General features: G+C 45.3%; 1 protein-coding gene across 2 annotated transcripts in view; it reads left to right on the plus strand.

Annotated features, from left to right (window-relative positions):
- Nucleotides 1-18,272, plus strand: part of Srgap1 (SLIT-ROBO Rho GTPase activating protein 1) — a 268,720-nt gene extending 250,448 nt beyond the window's left edge. For both annotated transcript variants that reach the window (XM_021204901.2, XM_021204903.2), the window contains exons 18-22: nt 341-420; nt 6,589-6,769; nt 8,788-8,922; nt 9,057-9,396; nt 16,068-18,272. In XM_021204901.2, coding sequence (XP_021060560.1) covers nt 341-420; nt 6,589-6,769; nt 8,788-8,922; nt 9,057-9,396; nt 16,068-16,445 — 1,114 coding nt within the window. In that variant the 3' untranslated portion in view covers nt 16,446-18,272. The remainder of the gene's footprint in view (nt 1-340; nt 421-6,588; nt 6,770-8,787; nt 8,923-9,056; nt 9,397-16,067) is intronic.
- Nucleotides 18,273-20,459: the final 2,187 nt, after the last annotated feature.

Consider the following 20,459-nt stretch of genomic DNA (forward strand, 5'->3'; position numbering starts at 1 on the left):
CCCCCCACCTCTGCTCCCCTACCCACCCACTCCCACTACTTGGCCCAGGCCTTGCCTTGTGCTGGGTCATATAAAGTTTGCAAGACCAAGGGGCAGAGGCTGATCTCTTAAGTTATTCTCGAGCACCCCAAAATTGATGCTGTTAGAGTGACCATCATACACATACATGTGTGTCCATATGCACAGCCTCAGAGCCAGATAATTAGTGGAGCTGCAGCATCCAGATGCCCAGCGATGTTTTTGCAGTAGATGTCTTGTGGGCGTCTCTTTGCTATGAGAATTATTCCCTTAGAAAATAACACTCTTTGGTTTCATATACATTTCTGTTTCCACCCAACAGCGACAGCCCCTACAGTGAGCATGGCACATTGGAGGAGGTGGACCAAGACGCTGGCACAGAGCCCCACACCAGTGAGGACGGTGAGTCCCGGGCTGGTGCTATGTCCGTTGCTTTTGTTTTTTTCTGAACAGTAGAGTTCCCAGACTTCTTTTGTTTGATTTAGTGTGTTTCAGTTTGCTATTCATCTTCTCTCATGTTATATCTAAGAACTGGGTATATGCGCTTTAAAAACTGCCCTCTCTGCTCTAAGGCTCATCTTTTCCTGTGCTCATTTTAAAGCAAGCAAGTTTATCCATCTTTCTGTCATTTTTTCCCCCTCTCTTGGTCAACTTTTTTCCTGAGAGAAGGAAGGTACCTCTCCTGTGTCCTTTCCTTCCCTACACTCAACACTCAACAGCCTTCCCTCCTCACCCACTGCCCTCCTCACCCACTGCCCTCCTCACCCACTGCCCTCCTCACCCACTGCCCTCCTCACCCACTGCCCTCCTCACCCACTGCCCTCCTCACCCACTTCCCTCCTCACCCACTTCCCTCCTCACCCACCTTCAGACACGTTCTTATGACTGCAGGTCTGGCTCTACACACCAGGTCTCTACAGCATGTCCATCTTGTCTGACTGAAACCATATTCCTACCAACCGGTAACGCCCAGTCCTTCCAGCCCTGGGACACCTTTGTCCCTTTGACTCAATGAAATTGACTATTTTAGGCTCTCAACATAAGCAGAGCCATGCGATCTAGCTTACTTCAGGTCCACCCATCCGTCCTTGTTGGAGCATGTCCTCCTTTTTAAAAGTCCAGACGGCACTCTGTTGCCTGGGTATGCCCCACTCTCTGGGCCTATCCGACTTCTCTGGGACGCACTCCCACATATTCCCTTGTGACTGGTGCTATAGGGACCATCCCTAGGACGGTGACTCCGATTTCAGTTCTTTTGGGTCAGCATCTGAATTCTAGACCACATCATCTATTTTAAATGTTAGGACACCTCTACTCCATTGTAGGTCTCCAACATGACGATGTGCACACGACTCCTGCTTCTCTAGACCCTGACATTTATGGTCCGTCAGGAAGCACAGAGTGGGCTCTCACGGCAGTTTGGATTTGCATGTCCTGGGTGGTCGTGACACCAGTCGTTCGCCATGTGCGCTGTGGTTCTGGGTCCCCTTTCTAATCCTTCAGCACTTGGGCTTTCTTATTTCTTATTCTCATTATGGGGTGGGGTGGGGGGTGGGGTCACTTACTTTCTTCCACGTGGTTACATGTCACACCTGTCCTGGCATCTGCTGTCCTTTCAGAGTTATGTGCCTGCCTTCTGTGTGGAAAGTCTCCTCCCGTGTCTTGTCCTTGCCACTGGCCTATGGTGCCGTCTTCATATGGGACAGCCTTGCACTTTGCCCTTTGTGTCTCTTTTGGTCCTTTTCTATTCTCTTGCATTTCAGACTCTCTTTTTCAATTACTTAATTTTTTTAACCTTTAAACCCTGCTGAGAGAAAAGCTACATTTTATTCCTGTTTCACACATGTTGATATAACAAGAGCCACTGCTCTAAACTATTTATAGCTCAGCTATAAATATATAAGATATATAAAGATTTATATATAAATATAGAAGATCCCCAATTATTTAGTATCTCCAAACTCACTTTGATACTTTCTTTTAAGAGACCATTTCTTTTTCTTTTTCTTTTCCTTTTTTCAAGGCAGGATTTCTCTATACAGCCTTGGCTGTCCTGGAACTCACTCCATAGACCAGGCTGGCCTTAAATTCAGAGATCTGCCTGCCTCTGCCTCACCTGTGGTGGGATTAAAGACGTGGCCACCACTGCTGGGCTTTTTCTAACTTTCAAAGTTCAGTGTTTAGCACCAGTTGTTAGCACTTCTCCTGTGCTGATGAGAATTGAGCCCATGACCTTCTGCACGCTAGAAAAGGGCTCTACCGCCAGCCTTTGGGTTTCTTGGTGTTTTTTTCTTTCTTTCTTTTCTTTTCTTTTTCTTTTTTTTTTTTCTTTTTTTATTTTTTTGGTTTTTCAAGACAGGTATAGCCCTGGCTGTCCTGGAACTCACTCTGTAGACCAGGCTGGCCTCGAACTCAGAAATCTGCCTGCCTCTGCCTCCCAAGTGCTGGGATTAAAGGTGTGCACCACCACAGCCTGGTGTTTTGTTTTGTTAAGACAGAGTCTTGCTGTGTAGTACTAGCTGACTATAAGATCACTGTCCCTGACCTCTGCCCAGGGTGCTGGGATTATCACCATACAACACCATGCCCAGTCCCTCTTCTTTAATATCTACTGTAAGTTTTCTATTAGAATGTCTCTAGTTGCATGTAAATTCTCCTTCAATCCATTGAAAGTTTTACCTGGCACACTTAACATATCTGCTGCTTGGTCTTTTTTTTCTTTTTAAGTTCTTTGGTCTTTACTCACATATCTGACCTTTCGTGCTGTGTGTCTGATAACTCTTAACACCTTCTCCCAGTCTCTCACTCACAGGGTCTCTTTCTCCAGCACGCACATAAATTTTTGATGTGTGTCTTAGAACTCTAGCCTCTTGAAGAGCCTTCTCATTTGTTTCTCCCTGGGGCATAGCTGCCTGGAGGACAGTGTGCAGTGTTTAGCTTAAAGGTTTCCACATAGCCTGGCATTGGGCGATTCAGGTGCAAACTCTGAGACCAGCCTAAGTTTGTACCAGAGTCTGAAGACAGATATTTCCTTAGGATGGTAGGGCAGAGCTATATGGTGAGGGAGATGGGAACAGCCTGTGACAAGATACAGAAGACAGTGGGGTCCAAGGATGCTGCACTGAAGTTCTTTGAACACTAAAAAAGTGCAGCTTTTGGGAAAGAAAGGAGCATGTTCAGGTTGCTCAGGCCAAGCAGACCCTAGTCTCGAGCTCCTCTGACAGCATCCTTTTCTTGTCCTGGGTCTGTTTCTCTCCCTGGCTCATCCCTATTTTTTTTCCTCCTCTGCTGACTTCTGAGTATTCCTTTACTTTCTCCAGGTTAGGTAAAACCCAACCATTTCTCTCTCCCCACATACAAATTCCAACATCACTTCATCTGTCAAATCTCTACCTTTCGACTACAGGAGAGAATCTTGGTTGAACACTCAACACTGTAGATCTCATTTTTGTTTGGTCACGGCCACCGCTTTTTGCTGCCATGAAAAGCGATGCCCTCTAAGGACACGCTCTTACCACAACCAGCCTTCAGAGTTCTGTAGCCACATCCACTGGAACGCCGGCTGCAGTTTCCACTGTCAGATGCTGTGCTTTCTTCGCTCCATCATGACATCACTACAGAGACCAAACCCTGTTTTCAGGACAGGCAGTCACAGTACAAAACTAACCACTTCAAGGGCAGTAGATGATGAATCTAGAAGGAAGCATATTAGGGATGATAAAGTGCTCACCACACTATTACATAATACTAAAAGTATAAGACTGTGAGCTTAGAACTTGCTAACACCAGGCAGCCACTCTGCTGAGACCATGTCCCTGTGCTGAGGCACACTTAGCAAAGTCATGCAGAAGCACTAAGTAATCGTGTTACACCCTTGCTATGATTGGTATTGATGTCAGCAGTAGCAACATTCTAAAAAGCCTCTGCAGGACCCCAAAGGACCATAAGACTCTCGGTATGAAAGAGTCGTGGCGCCCCATGCCCTGAGATTGATTTGCGATGCACTGCACAGATCGAGATGTCTGTAAATAGCTTATTGATTGACACTTGACTGTGAAATGGCTCCCAGAAGAGTACGAAGAGGTCAAAATAATGGAATTGCTGAAAATTACTTGTTGATATACTAGCATTACCACTAAAATGGTCGTCTGATGCACGCGCTCATCTTTGTATCACCTGCCCCACAGTTCAGTAGGTCTGGTGAATCTGATAACCCTGGTGCTTGTTATGGGAAAAGGCAATGATAAAAACTTGTAACTGTCACCAGGTCGAGATTCTGCAATTATTTAAATACAATGTATTGTTGTTCTGGATGGCCTCAAGATAACCTGGCAGGTACTGAGAGCAGCAAAGAACCTCTGACCCTTTCTCCTTCACACATTACGCATAGATTACATATCACGCCCTCTCTACTAGCTTTTCATTTTTAAATTAAAAATATAAATATAAGGAAGTGTTGACACAGGGTTCATAAATCCTGTGTCATGACGTTGCTTTTAATAAATGAGCAGGTCTTCACGAGTGTATTTGTTTCTATCCTCTGGGGGAAACTGGAGTGCAGATCTTGGTATCTCGTCATCTCAGGTCAAGCAGGATAGGTTCTTTCTCTGGCAATGTAGAACAAAGGGCCATTCTATGTAAATGAAAGTTCTATCCTCTCTTCTATAAATATTCACTGCTACACTCACCTTGCTGTGATAAATGTGAGGTGGGGCGGTATGCTATTTGATTTTCTCATCCCTCTGGCAGAAGTGCTAAAAGCAGCAGCAGAGGAAGGAGATGTTTGTTTTGACTCATAATTCATTTCCCGAAGTCCCTCATGGTGGGCATGACATTGTGACAGCGCGAGTGATAAGTAGCTGGTCATCCTGTTCAGGGAACAGAGAATTTGGCAGGAACCTGGCCTACCTATAACTCCCTAGCCCTGTCCCCTCAGGTCTAAACTGCCAGGAAAGCCCCACATCCAAAAAGGTCTGTGATGTCCAAAACAGTGCCACCCAGCTGCAGACCATCCATTCAAATCCTGAGCCATGGGGGAACGTTTCACTGTCAACCAAAGCATTACATATGATCTAAAAGTTTTATCCAGTGGCTAAAAGACTTACAAAAGTCTTGTACCCTTTTCCAGTCAGGTTCTGGTGGCATAGCTGGGCACTGTTACATAATTATTTCCTCAAACACTGCCTAGGGGCGTGGCTAGGCACTGTTACATAGTATTTCCTCAAACACTGTTACATAGTATTTCTTCAAACACTGCCTACCATAGAACAGACGCAGGCTTTTTCCTTGTCTCATGGTGATTTGCTGAAGTTTACACAAGACCTTCACAGAAAGGTTTCTGAGTTTGTTCATTTTCTTGCTTCTACTTTACGTGTCTCAGAGAATTTCTAATTTACCAAGCGAGAAAGAAGCCTAGCTTTCTTTACCAAAACCTCTCACCTCGTTATTATCCATAAGTATAGCAGGTGCTGCAGTGAACGCTGGGAAGAATGAACTCTTTCAAATGAGTAGATTGGTTATCAAGAGAAATAGAAAGCAATTTCCTGAACTGTTGAGAGACGGGCAGGCTTTCCTCCAACAGGTTGCCTGCATATTCTAGAATATTTTCACACACCCAGGTTGGAGCAAATGAGGTATATCATTCACTGTGCAGATGTTTCTGTAAGCAAATGAGGCATGGTTTGCTGTGCAGATGTTTCTATAAGCACGTACTCCTCACATTTTTCATTAGATGTACACTCACTACTGAACAGCAGGGACAAGAGTAAGGGGCTGGTAGGAGAGGCAGATGAAGACCTCAAATGGGGGACACTTCTGCAGTAGGTTAAATCACAAAGCACCTAAGATGCTGTATGAATGGGATTATAGTCTGCAATCTTTTGAGTTCTGATGCTGTGTTTACTTGATCACAGACTCTCCCATCAATTATCTCTTGATCCCCAGAAAATAGTTTTTGAATCTAATCTTTTACACTGAGTAGAGGGTGGTCTAACCTATGAATGTCTCATAATTAAATTTTATGAAGCAAAACAAAGTTTTCTTGAATTTTAATGATAATGTTGAGATTCCATATGAAAAAAAATTGGAAAAAAAAAAGCCCACAAGGAGACTAAATGTATCAAATGGCATCTATTAGGATGATTTTATATATTTTTTAAAGCTAATAAAGCATACTTGCTGAAATTGTGGGGTTTTTTCCTGCTATAAATGCCACTAACGTGTTGCAACCACACTCCATCAATGTCAAAAGAAGATTGAAACAACTATGGGGCGGATATTACAGCCAAGGAGAGGTTCTATATGTCATATTGCAGAGTCAAAATCTTTTTATTTTACTGTCATTGTATCTCCAATAAGAGGCTGAGGAAATTAAGATCTAATGCTCAATTTTTCTTTTGCCTAGAAAACAAATGACAACTAGAAGTATCCCCCCTCCCCTCCCCTGACCGCCTCTTATGCCTCCTGTTTGATGGCTCACTCATTGTCCTATTCAGCCTGTTTCTAAAGCCTGATGTTGGCTTCCAGAGAACACTTCGCGCCTTCCTGACATTTTCTGTCTTTTCCCTGTAGAATGTGAGCCCATTGAAGCCATAGCCAAGTTTGACTACGTCGGGCGGTCAGCTAGAGAGCTGTCCTTCAAGAAGGGTGCATCCCTGCTGCTGTATCACCGAGCCTCTGAGGACTGGTGGGAAGGCAGACACAATGGGATCGATGGCCTTGTGCCTCATCAGTACATAGTCGTGCAAGACATGTGAGTGGGCCAAACATCTCAGCTGCCAGAGAATTCCAGCTATTGAAGGGTTGGGGGGGGGTTACAGGAATGGGGGGCAAGGAATTCAACCCCTGGGTCTTGCATAAGCTAAGCATGTGTTCCGTTGCTGAGCTACAGCCCACTAGCCCCCAGATTAAAAAAAAAGACCAAAGTGCACTGAGCAGAATTTTCTACCTTCCTGGTGACTTTAATGCTAAATAATTAAATCACTTTACATGGAAGATGTCTCTTGTCCTTGAAAGTCTACTATCCAATTGGCAATGCATTAGGAGATGGACCCAGAGAAAGCAAGATGGAACTGGTTAGCTGCTTGCCCAGCGGTCACAAAGTCATGAACTCCATCTGCAGCTTATGCCACATAGCCCAGGGTGGTGCTGCCTGCCTGTAATCCTAGCATTCAGGACATAGAAGCTTGAGGCTTAGGAGTTCAAGGCCATCCATGGCTACACGGCAAATACAAGACCTGCCTGGGATAAATGAGACCCTGTCTCGTTTTAAAAAGGAAACAAAAGTTCAGGGTTCTACTACGCAGGATGGTCGCTGGCAGTTCTGAAACAGCCAGTGTCCATTTCCTAAGTTGGAGCGAGAAGAGCTAATGGATGACACCTTTGACGGTGTCTCAGAACAATAACCTCTGCAGAAAATGGCTTGGAGTGTTCTATGGAAAGGATGATTCCCAGAGTAGCCAGTTTGTCTCCCGATGGCCAGCTGTTTCAATCCACAGCTCCCAAGAGGGAGAATACAGAGCCACAGTCCAAGGGTGTTCATTAGTGTCTGTTTCCCCAATGAGAAAGCTCTAAAAGTTCAGAACTATGTAAGGATTTGAGACAATGATGGCGTAAGTGTAAGGCAGAGCTTTCGAAACAATAGACACAGCAGAGTCCCTGACTTCTGAGAATACTATTTCACAGTTTGTTACCAACTTCAAGTAGCTTTCCAGGGAAAAAGAAAATACACCATATAAAGTGAATAGAAATATTTTTACATAGCTTTAGAAATAATAAAGTGTGTATATGACAACTGAAGAAATATGTAGTATATATGTAGACGTGAAGGTATGCATATGTAAACCACTAAACAGAGAGGCCCGTTATCCTTAACGTAAGAACTCCATATATATACACACACATTCTTATTCATTCTAGACACAGAAGGAAAATATTGACCTAATCACAGTTGCCACTTGGTTTAGTGGGTTTTTTCTTGTTTTCTTTTTCTTTTTTTTTTTTCATGTTTTCTTTTTTTGTAATTATCTTATATTTTTATTAGATATTTTCTTTATTTACATTTCAAATGCTATCCCAAAAGTTCCCTATACTCTCCCCCTGCTCCCCTACCTACCCACTCCCACTTCTTGGCCCTGGCATTCCCCTGTGCTGGGGCATATAAAGTTTGAAAGACCAAGGGGCCTCTCTTTCCAATGATGGCCGATTAGGTCATCTTCTGCTACATATGCAGCTAGAGACTTGAGCTCTGGGGGTACTGGTTAGTTCATATTGTTGTTTCACTGTGAGCTTTGTCCTGGAATTCACTGTGTAGACCAGGCTGGGCTCAAACTCACAGAGATCCACCTGCCTCTGCCTCCAAGTGCTGGGATTAAAGGTGTGCACCACCACACCTAGCTGGTGCAATTTGTTATAGAGTTAACTCTTTTGTATGCCTGAAATTTTCAACCTCCTGGCAACAAAATTACATTATGCTTAGCATGAAAATCTACTCTAGGATGCTGGAGAGAGACGCAGGGTTAAAAACACATGCAGCTTTTTGCAGAGGACTTGAGTTCCATTCCCAATACCCACGTTTGGTGGCTCACAAGCACGTGTACCTCAGCTCCAGGGTGGGGGGTAGGGGGAGGATGCTCTCTTCTGGCCTCCCTAGATAGCCTCTGCACTCATATGCACATGCCCCCACGCAGACACACACAGCTAACAAACCTACAAATCAAGGTCAGCCACATGAATAAAAGTCTCCCTCCCTCTTGCTTCCCATTGTTCCAGGGACGATACATTTTCAGACACACTGAGCCAAAAAGCCGACAGCGAAGCCAGCAGTGGGCCAGTCACTGAAGACAAGTCCTCGTCCAAGGACATGAACTCCCCGACTGACCGCCATTCTGACAGCTATTTAGCCAGGTGAGTGGCCTTTGACCGTTAGCTCCTGACCCCCCCTCCTCAGGGGGCTGTGAGGAAGGATCAAAGTGCCCAACCTTAAAGTATCATCCAGTGTCAAAACCTCTTCTGTTTTCTCTTTCTTCTTGACTGTCTAGACAAAGAAAGAGAGGAGAGCCACCCCCTCCGGGGAGACGTCCCGGCAGGACCAGCGATGGCCATTGTCCCCTGCATCCCCCGCATACTCTGTCTAACTCCTCAATTGATCTGGGATCCCCAAACCTAGCCAGTCACCCCAGGGGCCTGTTGCAAAACCGTGGCCTTAATAATGACAGTCCTGAGAGGCGGCGCCGGCCAGGCCACGGCAGCCTGACCAACATCAGCCGGCACGACTCCCTCAAGAAGATCGACAGCCCTCCTATCCGGAGGTCCACGTCATCAGGGCAATACACAGGCTTCAATGACCACAAGCCACTAGACCCCGAGACAATTGCTCAGGTATAGTGCTGTTAACTGAATCTTGTATTCTAAGTACTCGAGTGGGGTGTGAAGGCAATATGAAAACTTAAAATCTGGAAATGATATCAAAATATAGAAATTACTAAAGGAAACATGCTCACGGTCTAAAGCTTGGCCGTGAATCACTTGCCATGATCCGTTTGTTACTGGAAGACGCCCAGCATATTAGATTCATATTGATTTAAAGAGCTGAGAGGTGGGATCTAGGTGTCTTAGTCAGGGTTTCTATTCCAGCACAAACATCGTGACCAAGAAGCAAGCTGGGGTTCATTCAGCTTACACTTCCACACTGCTGTTCATCAACAAAGGAAGTCAGGACTGGAACTCAAGTAGGTCAGGGAGCAGGAGCTGATACAGAGGCCATGGAGGGATGTTACTTACTGGCTTGCTTCCCCTGGCTTGCTCAGCTTGCTCTCATAGAACCAAGACTACCAGCCCAGGGATGGCACCACCCACAATGGGCCCTCCCACCCTTGATCACTAATTGAGAAAATGCCTTACAGTAGGATTTTGTGGAAGCATTTCCTCAAGGGAGGCTCCTTTCTCTGTGATAACTCCAGCTTGTGTCAAGTTGACACACAGAACCAGCCAGTACACCAGTACATCCACGTCCATCATTGGTGAATAGCCAGGAAAATATTGAAAAGGAATGGGAAGGACCTGCTAACAGCCTAATACGTCCTGCAGCTCGCACAACAGACCAATGGTTAGAGCAGAATGGAGAGCCCAGAAACAAGGCCAAGCAGCAGAAAGCAAAGGTGACACTTTCTGAATTAGCGACTGGTAGATTAGTCAATAAATGGTAATCAATAATGGTTAGCTATTTAGAGGACAGTAATGCTGGATCCCATGTACCTCTTGAATGCAGTGTCTTCCCAGCACAGACTGCATAGAGGCCCTCTGTAGTTTATCGCTAATGATCAGAATTGACACGACACAAGCATGCCAGGATGAATGAGTCTGCCCACTCTCCCCTGGTTCAGAGCATGTCTTTGTAGCGAATAGCAGTAAGTGGATAGATTTGGCACTGGACACGAGGAGTCTCTGCTGTTTCTGAAGCTTTAAAACTCCCTAAATAAGGAAGAGGAAAAGGGGTGAGAAACTTCTGAAACACACACACACACACACACACACACACACACACACACAAACAAAACAGGAATCCTTAGTTGACCCAGTCCCAAACTGTTTTAGTGTCCTGATGGTGAAGAATTCTGGACGGTAAATTAGACTACTTGAATAGTTTCATGCATTTATAAACAATTAAATGAATTTTAAGTACAGGGCAATTTCTCAGCAAGAAAGACTTTTGACCTTTCAATCTATTTAAAGGGATATGCAAGGCCCTTTGAGACCTATGTAGAACCAGTTCCATTTGCCGATAGCTGAGGGTCATGCTTTGAGAAGCCCCTAGCATCATTGCTGTAAGAAGCAGATGAAATCTGACTGAGTTTAGAAACAGGAGCTTGAGGGTAAAAAGATACAGAATAAGTTGTTTAACTCTTTTGCTGCCAGAACCAGGAAATCCTTTTATCATAATTCATAAAAAACAAAAGTCAACAGGTAAACAGAAGTCTTTACCATATGTCTGGGGCAAATACTTGGTTTTTGTTTATCAATAAAGGAAATTACATATGCAATTAATTGCTTGAAAAGTGGTCTTCACCCTCAAAAATGGCTTCCAGCTCTGTCTTTTATCCATCCTTCCATCTCCAGCCTTCGAAGATTCCCACGGGAACAAACGAGCATGTCAGTGATGATGCAAAAGCATGCTTGTTCTTTTGTTAAACAAATCAGTGGGATCCCTGCAGTGGGCTGAATGGGAGCCTGTCCTGTCTACAGGGGAACATCACGGCATGCTTCAGTTTATTCTTTATTGGATACTGCGATTTAATATCATGGCTTTGCCCTCTTCATTTAGCAAAAGCTTGTGAGCACTGAGCATACCAGGACCTGCGATATGTGATAGGCTTTTCTGGCAGTCACACCGTGGGGGGAGGAGGCAGTCACACTGTGGGGGGGTAGGGGGGAGGCAATCACACTGTGGGGGGAGGAGGGATTATGGTCCAGGTGCACAGAAGGGGTCCTGGGAATGAGGAGAAAAAGTATTTCCATTAGAACAGGGCAAGTGCTGCACCCCATCTCAACACTGCCTGTTATGAACTCCTCGTTTAAAGAAAAGTCCTAAGTTGTTCTGTCTTAAGCATTTTTAAGTCTAGGTAATTCAGTAAAGAATAATTCCATCCTTATTAAATAACTCTCTAGAACTTTACACAGGGACACTTTCTCCCTGGCGAGCACCGTCTTCTGTTTCTGTGAATCTGACCAATTCACATACCTTGTGTGTATAGTACAATGTTTATATGTCTGTTACTGTCTTATTCCAAACAGCACAGCATCCTCAAGGGGGAGCACACGGTAGCATTTGCCAAGATTCCTTTCAGTTTTCTGAATGGTCTCAATTTGTGTGTGTGTGTGTGTGTGTGTGTGTGTGTGTGTGTGTGTGTGTGTGTGTGTNTGTGTGTGTGTGTGTGTGTGTGTGTGTGTGTGTGTGTTTGAGAGAGAGAGAGAGAGAGAGAGAGAGAGAGAGAGAGAGAGAGAGAGAGAGAGAGAATGAGAGAGAATGCATTGTCTTTACCCTTCAATGGTGCTTACTTTGCCCTTTGAAATAACTTTCTATAGTTCTCCCTTTACATCTGAACTGGATTAATATTTAATTTGATAACATAAGTGATAAATATAAGAAAATCAATACTTTTAAAATTAAATCATTTCAGTTTTCATTGATATAAGGACTTAACGTATTATAAGACGCAATATAATACTTTGGTATTTGTGTGCAGTTCGAAGTTGTCAGTGAGCTCTATAGCTTCCTTGGATATTTCCCTCTTTGTGTCTGGCTCTTGATCAACTATAATTATGAACTGTAGTTTCCCTGGTGTGTTACAGAACACTATGACTTGTTCATACGAATGGTAGTTGATGACTGTGCAAAAGACAAAGTAAAATACTTCTGTGCCCACACATAGAACTTCCATGAATTCAGTGGTTAGAAGTGCTCATTGGCATAGCAGTATTAATTTCATACTTGATGAAACACTACTAGCACTGTGATTTTTCTCAGAAGAACAGACCACCCAGCCCTTGCTCACAGTGTTCCAGCCAAAGGGTGATTCTCTAAATGGTAGCCCCAGAGAATGAAACGCCGTGCAAAAAGTATGTCATGTTTTTATGCTGTCACCCTAAATGACAACCAGGGACACTCTTCTAAGACTGGCGGTGTATCTCGGGGAATGGCAGAGCATTGCTTGGGGATGTGTCCCTGTAGTAAACCAGGAGAGAATTGAAGGACGTGGAGACACAGAAACATTTCCAAGGTGAAATGAAGAGAAATGCACTGTCATGAAAGAATAACCCTTCCCTGCCAGGATTAATAAATGACAAGGCTGGCATGCATCCATCCAAGGTCAGACAGACAGTTGCTAGACAGCTGTCCATGCTGCATAGATGTCCTTACAGCGTCTTCTGTGTAAAAGTGCAGTGGCCTTTGTCAAGGCTGTACATCTGGCAGGTTTATTATGCATAATTTTGTTTTTTTTTTTCAGTCAGTCAAGCACACACACATAAGATCCCTTCCTTTACAGCTTTCCACGTACGTATATAAGCATGGCAAATGTACCTCCATTTTGATCCTCATGTTCTTCATAATACGAGAAAGAAGGCAAAATAGAGTTACCCATTGCTGGTCTCTACCCCTACCCCACAAAACGAGAGGAGCCATAATAAAGACTAAGAAACATCCATCCAACCTGAATGACTAAGGAAGCCAGAAAGAGTGCTGACTTGCTCCCCGTGGAAGTTGTGGGAGCAGTAACGATTTTTAACTCTAAAGCCAAGACTGCACCACAAGGAGGAGAGCAAGGCCCCTGTCTCTTCTACTCTGTCTTACTCTTTCTACTGCTGTGATAAACACCATAACCAAAAGCAACCTGCAGAGGGAAGGGTTAGTCTGTCCTGGCCGTAGTCTAGCATGCAGGGATGTCAACGGGAGAGCTCAAATGAGACAGGATCCAATGTAGAGGCCATGGAGGAGTGCTGCTCTCTGACTCGCTCCTCATGGCTTGCTCAACCTGCTCTCCTATACCACCCAGGACCACCCTAGGGTTGGTACCACTCGAAATGGACTGGGCCTTCCTCCTTCAGTTAGTGATTAAAAAAATGCAAGACAGGTTTGCTTGCCCACAGGCCCATCCAGCAGAGGTATTTTCTCAACATCATGATGCTGCTCCTTTCAAAATTACTCTAGCCTTTTCAGGTTGGCATAAAAACTTAGTACATATCCTGTCTCCCTCTCCTAATGGATTCAGAGCTGAGATGACTTTCTCGTGGGGAAGGTAAGTTAACCTGGGAAGTCCCCATTGCCACTGCAGATGACCTAAGCTCTCTCCACCTTAGAACTGAACCCTCAGTAGAGTGTTTTCTCTATGCCCAGTGACCACACAATCATCTATCTCCTTTTCTGTGTCTCTGCTGCTCTGCCAAGTCAAAGTCTGTGAAGTTCAAAGTTCCCTGATTAGACTCAATCCCAAGATGTCTTCTCCAATGAGCACTCCAATCAAGGGTCATAGACAGACAGACAGACAGACAGAAAGAAAGAAGAAGGATAGTAAAAGCATTAAGAGAATAAAGTCAAATCCCATATGAGGGATCCTTAAAAACTAGTGCAGATTTCTCAGAAGAACCATCTAGAATACCATATTTCAAACATTGAAAAGGGGGGAAAAAAGAGACATCCCGACAAAGCCACGTCTCACAATGAGAAATGGAAACCTTCTCCAAAGGCCAGCAAGCAGCTCATCACGACTAGCCCTACCATGTAAGAGGCACTTGGGGAGTAGTAGGGGGTGGTGGACTGCGCCCAGTAAAGAGAAGGAAACAATGACCTCATTCTGAGAGATCATGGGAAAATATAGAGTCCATAGGTAGCATAGAGGCCAGGAGGGATGGGGCTGGTTTGGAGAGAGGACAGTTGAGTACAGGAAGTATGGGTCAGTCAGGAAAGTAGCTTCTAGTGTTCCGTAATTGATAATGCTTTCTAAGGGGAGGGTCTGTTGCCCAATTGTTTCTTGACTTGTCAATGAAGAAGGCCAGGGGCCAGTTACTGGAAGGAAGACACAGGTGGGACTTCTAGGTCCCAAGAGGAAAAGGAGATGCAGGGAAGGAGAAAGGGGCTTTTTCTGCCACACTTTGGGACGAAAAGAAAGCAGCAGTCATGTAAGGTCTCGGGGCAGCTGGGGCCTGCAGCCATAATGGGCAGGGGGCCAAGGATGTTGGAGGGAGCGCTAGCTGATGCAAGCCATTAAGCTTAGGGCAGAAGGAGAGATAGAGATAATAAATTGATAAGGGCACAAATTTCCAGGCAGGAGGTATCTGCACCCAGGAACAGTGCCTAGAGGCAAGTTCTAAAGGTAATGGAGCAGTGTGTGTGTGTTTTATGTGAAGATTCAAGGGTCTTAGGAGTGGGTTGGTAATGAGACCCCTCCAGGAGAAAAGACAGGTAGGAAAGAGAAGCCAGGTCAGTGCTGGTACAGCTCTGATCCTGGAGCTAAGCTGGGAGGAACAAAAGGAAGTCGGGAGGGGCTGGTAGCTGGTTGCAGCTCCTGGGCTAAAGGGGTAATGTGTCGTTAAAACTACATGCTACAGCTGGGTGTGGTGGTGCATGCCTTTAATCCCAGCACTTGGGAGGCAGAGGCAGGTGAATTTCTGAGGTCTACAGAGTGAGTTCCAGGACAGCCAGGGCTACACAGAGAAACCCTGTCTCGAAAAACCCAAAAAAAAAAAAAAAAAAAAAACTACATGCTACAATGTTTAATATTAAATATTTAAATATTATTAATTAGAAAATGATTTGGATGCTCCCAGCACAAAGAAGTAATGAGCACTCCAGGCAATGGATGTACATCGTAACCTAACCTGGTCATTACACACACCGGTAGTACATTCTGACTAAACGTTTTACATTTTAATACTTAGATTCCAGTACTTGTGGATGGGCTTTTCACTGTGGTATATATGTCAAGAGGGGCTGGGGACAGGGCTCAGGTGGTAAAGCTCTTGATGCAAAACCGTGAGGATATGTGTTCTATTTTGAACAAAGGTTCAAAATCAGGGTGTGGTAGTGTGCACTTGTCAACCCAGCTCTGGGGAAGCAGAGACGGGCAGATCCCTAGGGTCTGCCAGCCAGTCAGTCTCTCTTAAACTCACTTAGACAGTGAGTTCCAGGCCAGCAAGACACTCTTATTTCAAACCAGAAGGGGTAACCCCTGAAGTGCCACACCCGAGGTTGACCTCAGGCCTGCACAGGTGCAAGCACACATGCACACGCACACAAAGATGAAAGAATTCTGATCAATCGCACATAAGACATGGAGACCTCAGTAGGTGGCCTAGTACCTCAGAATGACAGTTGTCTGATCTGGGACTCCTTGTGCTTTGCTTCTAAGTCACCATATCATTTAGAGTCGACCCAGATGCACAAAGTGGCAGTGTACGTACCCTGTGGACAGACCATAAAGTTCAGATATTCACACTCTCTTCTTTGCGTCTGTGATCACCAGTCTCTCCTTTTCTCTCTTAATTTTCTCCACCAGGATATTGAAGAGACCATGAACACTGCTTTGAATGAACTCCGTGAACTAGAGAGGCAGAGCACGGTAAAGCACACCCCGGACGTCGTGCTAGACACCTTGGAGCAAGTGAAGAACTCGCCCACCCCTGCGACTTCCACAGAATCGCTCAGCCCGCTGCACAACGTCGCCCTCAGGGGCTCAGAGCCTCAGATTCGCCGGAGCACCAGCTCCTCCAGCGATACAATGAGTACTTTCAAGCCTATGGTGGCACCCAGGATGGGCGTCCAGCTGAAGCCCCCAGCCCTTAGGCCAAAGCCTGCTGTTCTTCCAAAAACAAACCCTACCGTCGGGCCTGCTGCACCTTCCCAGGGCCCCACAGACAAGTCTTGCACGATGTAAAAACAAAGGTCACGAGGGGAAGGGGGGATGTCTGAAGGCGAAAATGAATTAGTGGCAAGAGTGGGTGATCTACAACCTTCCTCGGTCTTGTGCTTATAACTGGAGACTTTGGCTTTTCTATGTTGTGTCGAATGTAATGATGTCTGGGACTAGCTAAATTAACATGGGCATTTGTATTTTGTAATTTTTTTTAATAACTGGACATTATCCTCGTTTTAAAGACAATAGAAACACTTAGACTTACTTGAAAAATCCAATGCTGCACCCTTGTAATGAAGGCAACACCTCACCCAACACTGCATTTGGCTTCAGATTTAGTATAGCCCAGGTGAGTGTCCCGGAAGCAAGAGAACCCAAATCCCAGGTCTTACTGGAGCGTCATCACCTGCCATGCATGATCTGTGACACTTGTGGGATGAGCACTCGTTGCCTAGCAACTGACAACAAGCACCTCTAACCCTGTCCAGAGTGGCAGCCTGCACCTGATGAAGGTCACAGAGGGAGGCTCTCGTGAGACCTTCAGTTCATGGCTTGAAGGAGTTCAGTGGTGGACCCATCCATAAAACTCATTTCCCTGGCTCCAGGTTAAAGATTCAGTAGAAGTGTGTAGAAGATGCTCGGATGTTGCTTGAACTGAAGCTGGAAGAGGCAGCAAGGGAAACTATCTCCATGGCTGCTGACACTGTTCCCTCAGAGAACTCGATCGGCCCCGGAGAAGTCCAAGTCCACCCCACTACACTTACAATGGACTAGAGCAGCCGGATTGTAAGGACTTTCTGGTTACACCACAAACTCCTGCAGATGTGTGTTCAATAACTGCCTGAGAAATATGTCTGCCTTCCCCAAACCCAGACAGGAAATGAATCCTTGGTTCTTTTATGCCACAAAGGCCCAGTGGTCCCCAATCGGAAGCCCCAGCTCTGCTAGCCACAGCTCTGAGCCAAGCCAGATCTGGCTACGGTACTGAGCGAGAGCCATGTGAGGCCACCATGGGAAGACAACCTGGGATGGTGCCTTCCCAGTTTTGTACCTCAGAATCATGACTTCTGTTCTCCTGTTTGTTTGCCTTTTGGATTTTGCATTATGATCTCTACAGAACTCCTGTAGTCCGATGGGCTCAATTGGGGACCTCTTTCCCTGGTATTTTAGCATATAGCCATTTTTCTTTATCATATATATTTTTCCTCTATCTTAAAAAAAAAAAAGATTTGTGTTTGTTTGGTTCTGGGGACAGACAGGGACCGCTTGCACGCTAAATATACACTACCACTGAGCTGTGCATCCCAGCTCTCACCCCGAAGATCGTTCTGGACACAACTGTTTTCACTAAGGTACAAATCACAATTTTCCCAGCTGTAACAGCTGACATCCAAGTTAACATTGAGCTTCCTGATGAAGCAAACAGAGGGCTCAACGCAAACCCCTTAGGACCCACCCACCATTAATTACCTTCTAGGTCTAATTTCAAACTGGTGGCACCAGTTGCGGTTGCATGCCCACCTAAGAGTAGCACAGCACTGACAATAACTCCTGCAGAAACCAACCAAGACCTTCGGGAAAGTCAAGGTCATGACCAATGGCTACCTCAGTTTGCCAGTCATTCCATTCCAGGAAAAAATATTGATGAACTATTCCCTTTCCAAGTCACTCTCCTCATTTTACAAATGTACCGAAGACATACTCCATACCCACAGGCACTTCAGGTATGGTAAGGTTTTAAACCTCAAACTTTGCAGAACCATTCTTTCTGACCACTTTGCAAAAGAAACCAGCCAGGACTGCCCTTTGACTGACACTGACTGCTGGTCCCTTTGGAAGTTTATTATCTCCTAAGTGAACCCGCTGCTTATTTAGAAAACAATAAGGATTCTTAGAACCATTTTTCCATTCCTTGACAGATGATACCGTCAGAAGGCAGGAGCAACTGGCTGCCTTTTAACTTCATTTATAAAGGCCTTTCTTAAGCTTTAATTTTAGCTTTTCAGATCTTCCTTCGACAGCTCCCTGGCAATCCCCTCCACCCATGCCTTTCTACCCCTAGGTCAGGACTCTGCTGCCTTGAATAACAAAGGTCATGCTTTTGTACACTGCCAGGGCCTCTTCCTCTAGGAAATGGCTCCTGGTTGACTCCATCTCTCCATCTTCTCTCCTGTATCTACTGTCATTTCCAGGCTTACTTTGGTCTCAAATGAAAGCAGAGTGTAGACAGTGTCCAGGTAAAAGCACCTTAACACGTAACGGTTAAATCTCCTTTCTCAGAGATGGCTCAACTTGCCTATGTTTCCCCCACTCTGACTTTAGCACCCTTTGAGCCATGCACAGAATAGTTTAAGGCATCCCCCTGCACAGAGGATCCTAAAAACTATCAGTCAAGCTCCCTAAAAGCTGCAGCCACGGAAAAGGGTCGCCTTGCAGGCCCTGGTTTGAACCACAGATGTAGCACAGCAGGAAGGTACAAGGAAAGGAAGGAAATGAACCCCAAGGTGCTCTCACTTCTCATTTCCAGATCTCACAGTCCATATGCAGTTTAGAGATGGGAGTATTTGACGAGCAAATGACAGTCGGCCACAATACCCGACTCCACATGCACTAAAGATTTGCAGCTGATAGAACCATGCATTTGCACCCCTGCTGGAGATTTGTATGAGTTGCGAGTTTGACATGGATTGCTAGGAATGTGCTGCACATTCTCTGGGGAGTGTCACAAAAACTTCCGAACCGCTGAGGGCACTGTGTAAACCTTGAGTTCTTGTCACATGCCACACCACTGTTCCAACAGTTTTCCTTGTGTTCACGCAACATAACCTGACATTGGTGTCCCACGAGCCAGCCACAGGACAATTCATAGTGAGGTCCCACTCATTCAACTACCATAGTCATGAGTAAATACCAGTGGATAGAGAGCTCCCAAGGGTCAGATGGTCTCTCTTGAGTTTTTTTGTCTCTGCATTTGCCATTCCCCAAGTGGCTCTATCGTTTAACTAAGAAACTGGGTTGGTGGTAGTGGTCTTAGCATTTTGGATAGCTCAGTCTCTGACGTCTACATGCTGAAGGAACTGTGATCTAACATCTGAAACCCAACAGTCAGGAGTCCATTGAGAGTCTACTTGGGTTGATATTTTTTTCCTGGCCACAGTAGAAAAGACCATAAATGCAGGAACTGCATGTGGGACACCATCTCTGGTATCTGCCACTGAGACCCTGGAACACAGAGAGCCTCGAAGTGCAAATAGAACCTCCTCCTTGAGACTGACCCCTGAGCTGAGAGCCCTCCAACCCCCAAGCTCCAGCAGGCTGGAGCCTCAGGCTTGCAGCAGATGACTTTGGCACAGACTGTAAAGCCAGGGACTGAGTTTCACTCATCCTAGTACACTTTATTTAAAAAAAGAAGTCTCGGTGGTATAATCACAATGGGTAATGTATCTTTAAATTACATAGGGAATTTTGTATGTTTAAATACCCATACCCGGTTCCATAATGCTTATCTTAGAAACTAGTAAAAGAAAACTATATAAACCGTGTGTTTGTGGATGCCCCTCTCTGTAGAGCGTTCACCTAGGTTCCGTGTGTAGTGTGACGTGATCGTAGATATCGAAAGCGTAGTAGGTGGCCGTGTCACAGGAGAGATTGCTCTGTCCCTGAATTCTGAACGTTAACTCCCACCTATGTAATTAAAGCAGTATTGTCCTTTCCTGTCGGTTTGGTCAGTTGCAGTACCGGTAGCTTTCTGCTTGTGACGGTTACCTAAGTGTGTCAATGTACATCTGTAGTATGTACATGTGAAAGTGCCTTCCTACTTTAGCATTTTAGCCTAGCTCTTGGACTGTTGCCCACTAGGTCCCGCCCACTTCTTTCATTTCCAGCTGCCCCCCACCCAGTGTTCTGAAACCCCCTCCGCTCCTTCCCAGCCTCTCCCCACCCCCATCATCCTCCTGTGCCTCCATCACATGCATCTGGCATCCACATGGATTACCGAACTGTCTTGTTGCCCTCCTATGAGTAAGTGTGCCTTTC

This window comes from Mus pahari, chromosome 9 (assembly GCF_900095145.1).
Source record: "Mus pahari chromosome 9, PAHARI_EIJ_v1.1, whole genome shotgun sequence".
Taxonomy (NCBI): domain Eukaryota; kingdom Metazoa; phylum Chordata; class Mammalia; order Rodentia; family Muridae; genus Mus; species Mus pahari.